This window comes from Ictalurus punctatus, chromosome 20 (assembly GCF_001660625.3).
Source record: "Ictalurus punctatus breed USDA103 chromosome 20, Coco_2.0, whole genome shotgun sequence".
Classification (NCBI taxonomy): Eukaryota; Metazoa; Chordata; class Actinopteri; order Siluriformes; family Ictaluridae; genus Ictalurus; species Ictalurus punctatus.
The window spans coordinates 1,760,227-1,769,148 of record NC_030435.2 but is presented as its reverse complement, the minus strand read 5'-3'; the positions used below and the strand labels follow the sequence as shown (position 1 = coordinate 1,769,148).

Sequence of the window (8,922 nt, the reverse complement as noted above, 5' to 3'; positions counted from 1 at the left end):
TATGCAGTTATTACTTTATACAGTTATTACTATACCGCTTATCCTTCAGGGTCACGGGGGAACCTGGAGACTCTCGCAGGGAGCATGGGGTACAAGGCGGGGTACACCCTGGACAGGGTGCCGATCCATCGCAGGGCACAATCACACACAGATTCATACATGGGGAATGCTAATCAGCCTACCATGCATGTCGTTGGACTGGGGGAGGAAACCGGAGTACCCGGAGGAAACCCCCTGCAGGTGCGAGGTGAACCACTAGGACGTATTATGGGATAATCGGTCTAGATTTATGACATATAACGAAGGCCATTTCAATTCAAAGGGGAGTGAAAATCTTCCGAACCAACACGATGTAACCTCGTACCTAGAATCGAAACGTTCTCGTCGACATTTCCTAAACTCTGGGAATGTTCGAAATTTCAGTGCAATTTCAAGAATTTCTGCTTTGGTTGCTCAGGGTAACATCTCCTACGTCGTCGTGTTTCTACCCCGGCTTTCTGAAGCAACCGTGATGACGGAATAATAAGGAGAAAGCAATAGTATCGGTGAGCTCCTGGATCTACATCACGTACACATACGAAGCGACCGTCGGTCATCACTGCTAGCTTTAAACGCGCTAATTTATATGGATGAATATTGAAATAATAAAGTGCTTTTTGACTTTTCGAGGAAATTAAATCTCTTTTTTTTTTTTTTTTTTTGCTGGTGTCAATTTATTCAGGCCCGGTCTCTCGATCGGCGCTCGGCCGATCCTTTCACCTCGTCTCGCAGGATAATGAAGGTTAAAGCAGAGACGAGGCGCATGTTAAAAAGCTACGCCTCTCAGAGCCGCTGAGGCTGTGACCCCCGGCCATCTCCATATCGACTGACATCTGGATGAATATGCACATGTACTGAAAGCTCGGTCGAGGGGAAGGAAAAAAACTAAAACTAAACTAAACTAAACTTCAGTTGAAAACACACCTGAACCAAAGATCTTACAGATTTTTAATTGGTTCATCATGACTGAATCAGCATTAATGGCAAGTTTCCTGGGTCGTAAACATAAACAAGCGCTGCTAACCAAGAGGAACATAAAGGCTCAACTCACACTTGCAAAAAAAAAAAAAAAAAAAACCCCAAAAAACAACAACAACAAAAAAACTAGTTGACCCCAAGCCTCTTGTTTTAAAAATAAATAAATATATATATATATTTTTTAAGTATAATGTTCAGATGAGTCGAACAGGTAACTTTTTGGAAGACGTGGATCCTCTTCCATTTGGCGTTATTCAACTCTTACACACCTTTCACACTAAGAACAACTTACCAAAAGTGAAACATGTGGTGGTGGTGTGATGGCGTGAGGATGCTTTTCCATTCTAATACGGCTGAATTGATACAATTCTGCCAATGAGAGTCGCCCAAAAATCCTCTGAAGCAACGTGAAAGACCGATCTCCAGTCAAAGGCGGCAACAACCAGTTATTAATTTTGGGGCCTGGGGGGGGGATAATTTTTTCACATTGGTAAATATAGATGTTGCATAACCTTTTGTCCTTCAATAAATGAAGTGATGAGTGTTGTGCGTTTCCTCCGCGTGATCTCCTCGTCTTATGTCACATTACGTTTCGTAGGAGGATCCGAAGCCATACGTTGAGCGTCACAAACACGTGATAGGGGCAAATACTTTTTCACAGCACGGTATCCAGGGAACGCGTCTGAATCTGACCGAACCAGTGAGCGTACTTAATTCCAGCCGACTGTTAATCCAAAAGATGAAGATGCTAAGCTACACGCATAGAATAGCGGCCATGTGTTAAAATTAATGGCACCCTCAGATTCATCGAGACCTTTGTGTACTCCCTTAAAATGAAGATGGCGCAGAAGGTTCTTTCGAACATGGGTTCTCAAACATTTTGCAGCAACGCCGATGACAAAAACTTGCTGTGGATTGAATTGAAACGGAGCCAAAGCCTTGTGTTAATCTTCGGCCTTTAAGTGGAAAAAAAAAAACCCCCAACAACAACAACAAAAAAAACCCAGCAGTTGAAAAATGAAATGAAAATCCATCAGAACGTCTTACTGGGGCTTGGTTTTTTATTTATTTATTTATTTATTTATTTTTAAAGTAATCTTTGTAACTCTCCGAATGCCGTTCGCCATGCCAGGTTTTATTTATAACGTGTTTCTTACTTCTGTGAACACAAACGTGTAATTCCAGCGAGCAGGCTTTACATTTTATAAAGTCCGAATAAAAAAAAGCTGCCAGAGAAGAAGGTGACTTCATAGGAGGCTTGTTTTTGTGTGTGTGTGTGTGTGTGTGTGTGTGTGTGTGTGTGTGTCTGAGTTACTGGAAAACAAAAAAACTACCACAACCCCTTTGAAACGTGGCACAGGAGCCTGGGGTGAAGTCTTTCTTGTCTTTCATTTAATGATGACAGATGAGTGTGTGCCTTGTTTGTGTCTCTGTTTGAATGTTCTGCTAATTATGAGAACGGAAAATGAAGTTTCTATATGTGCAGACGACAAATAAAAAGAATATTTCATTAAAAACATAGATATTTTATGCACCTTGATAACCTGACATAAAAAAAAAATAATAAACCACCACATGGCAAAAATAAATAAATAAATCTTAAGTGAAAAAAAAAAAAAAAATCTTGAATATAGGCAATTTTTTTTTTCTTATTATAAAACTACAATAAACCAAATATCTTTTATTATTAAACCTATTTCCAGACATTGTGTTATTAATTTCAAGCTTGAAACATAATACATTTATTTCTAGAAATAAAATAATAAATCTGAAGATAAAGCTGTGAGGACAAGCATCTAAAAACAGGCTGATTATTATTATTATTATTATTATTATTATTATTATTTCTTCTCTGATTTTCTGCCTAATTTAGTCTTCACAGTGTGGCGTAAGCGCCATCAACCCTCTTCCACATACACATGACCTCACAGATGCTCATGATTGGCTAGAATCGCTGTGATTGACAGGGAAACGAAAGTAAGCCCCTCCCACCCAGACAGCGCAGCCAATGTTGCTCTCTCGGCTCCCGGTCGCGGATGGGCGTGGCATGGACAGAATTCGAAAACAGATTGAATATTATTAGATTTGATTTATGATAATCTTGTAAAACGTAACATTAGATGCATCTGCGCTCATTTGAGATATTTTCTGACGCTGTGGACGGGATATCGGGGTGGGGGGGGGGTGGGGGTGGGGGTGCGTGCCTGGGGGGTGAATTTGATCCCGCCACAAAAAATTGAAAACTGGATTTGGAAAAGATCTCTAAAAATGATTGCAAATGTTTACATATAAACAGACTTGTATTTTTTATTTTGCGTTAGGATTGAGTTTTATTATATTTCACACTTCATTATATTCGCAATGGAAGGGAATTTGTGTGAAAAAAACCCTTTTAGAAGAATCAGATCGTTATCGATATGGGCTGGTACTCTCAAAAAAAAAAAAAAAAAAAAAAAAAAAAAAAAAAGGAAAGAAAATGTGAGCTCATACCGTCCGTACAGAGATTTCATTTAAGATTACAGCCGAGGTGGGGAGAAAAGAAAAAAAAAAAAGTTTAAGAAGCCTCATGAGGACAGAAAGTAGACTGAGCACGGAGACGTTTGCCATAGATTTAATAGACCCTTTGCATGTTTGGAAGTATCACTGTAGCATAGAAAGCACTTAGTAACCGACGACAAATCAGAGCGCTTTATCCGTAACCATCATTGAACCCAAAGTGCACAGGCGAGAGATTGTCTGAGATTTAACAAATCACAATAAAACTGAAATCTGTGATCTTCGCTCGTCTAAAACCATTTTTTAAAAATATAATCAAAATGCTACGCCGCGCCGTCCTCGCCGTGGTGAGCCGTACGCACGCAGATGATAAAACGCCGAGTAAAACCGTTCTTCACTTCTTGCGCGGGACTTTATCGCCCAGAGGAACGTCGTCCATCAGTTTCTGCACGCAGGAGAAAAAAAATATACATTAATAAACAACATAAAACGCATTCTACGCTCTTCACGTCGAACATCACGGACACAGTCAAGTCTATCAAGTGTTTCCCGTCATGGGGTCAAAATAAACCCAATCCAGTACACGATTGTTAAACCTTTTTCGAGACTTTTCCGTGGCGTGTTTAAGAACAGAGATCATCCTGAAATGGAGATTTATCTCCCGTTTACGCAATGATGAGCATCGGGACAATCCGTACCATCTCTAGAAATAGTCTTCGTTTGATTGACAGGTGAGGTGTTTAGATGAGACGCAGGACCATCGTGTCATAACGTGCCGTGATGAGCTCACCTTCAGTAGTCGAGCGTAGTACGTCCTGTCGTCCTCGGCCTCCCCCTGCATGATCTCCACTTGGTATCTCCTGCAGGCCAGGTGCAGCTCGTTCGCTTCGAAGAGAGGGGCGGGGTCGATGGAGTGGCCGTTGATGAGGCTCACAAGGTACTCGCGGTAGTGTTTCCTAAAACGAGAGCTCACCAGGGGTCATTACGTTTATACTACTATATGTAATGTGTAAACAACAACAAACAAACAAACAAGCAAATAAACAACAACAAAAAAAAAATGGGGGAAAAAATTAAATAATTCAAGGCTTTACGATTCTGCTCTGGAAAATCACGCTGAAAATGGTACTGGACTTTATTCATTAAAGACCTCAGCGGGTCGCGGTGACACCGAGACATGAAGTGATTTTTAAAAATCTATCGTTATTGAAATAAAGGTTAAGATTAAACATGTGAAAGTTACTCACTCGCAGAGTCCCGCCTGGTCGGGCTGCGTCTGAGCCCCGCACGCTGAGTCCGTCTGACGAGTACCGTCATCCTTCTGCTCGATCACACCACACACACCTAATACACACACACACACACACACACACACACACACACACACACACACACAGAGAGAGAGAGAGAGAGAGAAGCAGACTGAGAGATTTATCAAAAAGAAAGAAAGGTGTGGAAAACTGTGTGAATGTAAACCTGTGAAGCCAAAGAAAGAAACGATGGTACAAAGGTAATGAAGGAAGGAAAGAAGAAGGTTGTGAAAATAGAGAAAGAAGCAAACAGAGAGAGAGAGAGAGAGAGAGAGAGAGAGAGAGAGAGAGAGAGAGAGAGAGAGAGAGGGAGGGAGGGAGAGAGAGAGACACAGAGAGAGGGAGAGAGAGAGAGGGGGAGACAGAGAGACACAGAGAGAGAGAGAGAGAGAGGGGGGGGGGAGACACACACACAGAGAGGGAGGGAGGGAGGGAGGTAGGGAGAGAGGGAGAGGTAGGGAGGGAGGGAGAGGGAGAGACACACAGAGAGAGGGAGAGAGAGAGAGAGAGACAGAGAGGGAGGGAGGGAGAGAGAGGGGGGGGAGAGCGAGAGAGGGAGGGAGAGAGAGAGAGAGAGAGAGAGAGGGGGAGAGAGAGAGGGAGAGAGAGACAGAGAGAGAGAGGGAGAGAGAGAGAGGGAGATAGAGAGAGAGAGAGGGAGATAGAGAGAGGGAGAGGGAGATAAAGAGAGAGAGAGAGAGACAGAGAGAGAGAGAGGGAGAGAGAGAGGGAGATAGAGAGAGAGAGAGGGAGATAGAGAGAGGGAGAGGGAGATAGAGAGAGAGAGAGGGAGAGAGAGAGGGAGATAGAGAGAGAGAGAGGGAGATAGAGAGAGGGAGAGGGAGATAGAGAGAGAGAGAGGGAGATAGAGAGAGAGAGAGGGAGATAGAGAGAGGGAGAGGGAGAGAGAGAGAGGGAGATAGAGAGAGAGACAGAGAGAGAGAGAGGGAGAGAGAGACAGAGAGAGAGAGAGGGAGAGAGAGACAGAGAGAGAGAGAGGGAGATAGAGAGAGAGACAGAGAGAGAGAGAGGGAGAGAGAGACAGAGAGAGAGAGAGGGAGAGAGAGACAGAGAGAGGGAGAGGGAGAGAGAGGGAGAGAGAGAGAGAGAGGGAGATAGAGAGAGAGAGAGGGAGATAGAGAGAGAGAGAGGGAGAGAGAGACAGAGAGAGAGAGAGGGAGAGAGAGACAGAGAGAGAGAGAGGGAGATAGAGAGAGAGACAGAGAGAGAGAGAGGGAGAGAGAGACAGAGAGAGAGAGAGGGAGAGAGAGACAGAGAGAGGGAGAGGGAGAGAGAGGGAGAGAGAGAGAGAGAGGGAGATAGAGAGAGAGAGAGGGAGATAGAGAGAGAGAGAGGGAGATAGAGAGAGAGAGAGGGAGAGAGAGACAGAGAGAGAGAGAGGGAGAGAGAGACAGAGAGAGAGAGAGGGAGAGAGAGACAGAGAGAGAGAGAGGGAGAGAGAGACAGAGAGAGAGAGAGGGAGAGAGAGACAGAGAGAGGGAGAGGGAGAGAGAGGGAGAGAGAGAGAGAGAGGGAGAGAGAGAGAGAGAGGGAGATAGAGAGAGAGAGAGGGAGATAGAGAGAGGGAGATAGAGAGAGGGAGAGGGAGAGAGACAGAGAGAGAGAGGGAGAGAGAGAGAGAGAGGGAGATAGAGAGAGAGAGAGAGGGAGATAGAGAGAGGGAGATAGAGAGAGGGAGAGGGAGATAGAGAGAGGGAGAGGGAGATAGAGAGAGGGAGAGGGAGATAGAGAGAGGGAGAGGGAGATAGAGAGAGGGAGAAACAAAGAGGGTTGACGTGTGCAGAAAAGCGGAGTGTTTGAGAGATTTATCACAGAGGAAAACTGAGAACTGGGAAAATTTGTGAAGATATGAAATCAAATGGAAGAAAGAAAGAAAGAAAGAAAGACGGTGAAAAAATTCAATCAAAAAGATACAAGAACAGAAGTAAAATAAAGGTAGTGAAAGAAGAAAGAAAGAAAGAAAGAAAGAAAGAAAGAAAGAAAAAGAAGGAAAGCTAGTGAAAAAGTAGAGAGATAGATAGATAGATAAACAAACCAATAAACAAATAAATAAATAAATAAATAAAGCTAGTGAAAAAGGAGATAGACAGATAGATATATAGATAGATAAACAAACCAATAAACAAACAAACAAACAAACAAACAAACAAATAAATAAAGGTAGTGAAAAAAGGAGAAGACAGAGAGATAAGTAAATAAAAAATAGAAAGAAAGTAAGCAAGACAGAGAGAAGAGATACAGAATAAAGAAAGAGTGTTGATGCATGAACAGGAGCTGTGTGTGTGTGTGTGTGTGTGTGTGTGTGTGTGTGTGTGTGTGTGTGTGAGATGTATCAGTGTATAAATGTGTGAATGGAAGTGTGTGAAAGCGTAGGTGTGTTTGTGTTTGCGGTTCTTGTACAGACTCGTGTTCTGTTCTGAATCAGGAGAACTGATCAGTGTTTAACTCAGACTTTATTACACACTCACACACACACACACACTCACACACACACACACACCTCCATCACACATACCTCCATCACACATATATACTGACTGAGTAACACACTGTATATTGATGTTCATAAAAAACAAGATTAGACACGTGCGGAGAGAGACGTGTGTGTGTGTGTGTGTGTGTGTGTGTGTGTGTGTGTGTGTGTTCCTGCAGAGACGAACCTGTTTGTGTTCCTGGAGGAACGTCGGTGTTAAAGGCCACGCCGCATTTCTGCAAAGAGACAAACAAAGCTGAGAATAAAGCTTCTGCATATAGAACTGCGAGAACAAGACGTGAAAACAACACACGAGTGGTGTGTGTGTGTGTGTGTGTGTGTGTGTGTGTGTGTGTGTGTGTGTGGGAGGACAATGTGTGTGCCTCGTGTTCATCCTGTAAGTGTGCATGAATACTGCATGGGTATTGAAGTGGACATGAAAATTTTGGTGTAGTAGACCTGTGTGTGTGTGTGTGTGTGTGTGTGTGTGTGTGTGTGTGTGTGTGTGTGTGTGTGTTACCTGCAATAAGGCCTGCAGTCTGGTCGGTTCCCAGTCACGCAGGTAAAACAGACAATCTCTGGGGTGATGAGCATGAAGACCGGTCACACTGCACTGAGGCACCGCACACGTCTGTAATACACACAGGACGTGAGAACATGATGAGGACAACATGAAGGAGAACGTGATGAGGAGAATGTGAAGGAGATCATAATGAGGAGAACATGAAGGAGAACATGATGAGGAGATCATAATAAGGAGAACATGAAGGAGAACATGATGAGGAGAACGTGATGAGGAGAACGTGAAGGAGATCATGATGAGGAGAACATGATGAGGAGAACGTAAAGATCATGATGAGGAGGACGTGATGAGGAGAACTGATGAGGAGAACGTGAAGGAGATCATGATAAGGATAACATGAAGGAGATCATGATGAGGAGATCATGATGAGGAGAACATGATGAGGAGAATGTAAAGATCATGATGAGGAAGACGTGATGAGGAGAACATGAAGGAGAATGGGATGAGGAGAATGTGAAGGAGATCATAATGAGGAGAATGTGAAGGAGATCATGATGAGGAGAATGTGAAGGAGATCATGATGAGGAGAATGTGAAGGAGAATGGGATGAGGAGAACATGAAGGAGAACATGATGAGGAGATCATGATGAGCAGAATGTGAAGGAGATCGTGATGAGGAGAACGTGAAGGAGATCATGATGAGGAGAACATGAAGGAGAATGGGATGAGGAGAACATGAAGGAGATCATGATGAGGAGATCATGATGAGAACATGAAGGAGATCATGATGAGGAGAACATGATGAGGAGAATGTAAAGATCATGATGAGGAAGACGTGATGAGGAGAATGTGAAGGAGATCATAATGAGGAGAATGTGAAGGAGATCATGATGAGGAGAATGTAAAGGAGAATGGGATGAGGAGAATGTGAAGGAGATCATGATGAGGAGAATGTGAAGGAGATCATGATGAGGAGAATGTAAAGGAGATCGTGATGAGTAGAACATGAAGGAGAACCAGATGAGGAGCTCACCGTGTGGAAGGGGTTGTTGCAGCCGCTGCAGAACTGATAGCGACACTGA

The 8,922-nt window shown here is 43.4% G+C and overlaps 1 protein-coding gene across 4 annotated transcripts in view; it reads right to left on the bottom strand.

Moving 5' to 3' along the window:
- Positions 1 to 3,612: 3,612 nt before the first annotated feature.
- LOC108280439 (E3 ubiquitin-protein ligase RNF31) overlaps positions 3,613 to 8,922 on the bottom strand; it is a 17,321-nt gene continuing 12,011 nt past the window's right edge. For all 4 annotated transcript variants that reach the window (XM_053673534.1, XM_053673536.1, XM_053673535.1 and 1 more), the window contains exons 18-23: positions 8,874 to 8,922; positions 7,838 to 7,948; positions 7,505 to 7,553; positions 4,761 to 4,857; positions 4,304 to 4,469; positions 3,613 to 3,958 (exon numbers count right to left, since the gene is read on the bottom strand). The exon at positions 8,874 to 8,922 is cut by the window's right edge and continues 64 nt beyond it. In XM_053673534.1, the coding sequence (XP_053529509.1) occupies positions 3,908 to 3,958; positions 4,304 to 4,469; positions 4,761 to 4,857; positions 7,505 to 7,553; positions 7,838 to 7,948; positions 8,874 to 8,922 (523 nt within the window). In that variant the 3' untranslated portion in view covers positions 3,613 to 3,907. The remainder of the gene's footprint in view (positions 3,959 to 4,303; positions 4,470 to 4,760; positions 4,858 to 7,504; positions 7,554 to 7,837; positions 7,949 to 8,873) is intronic.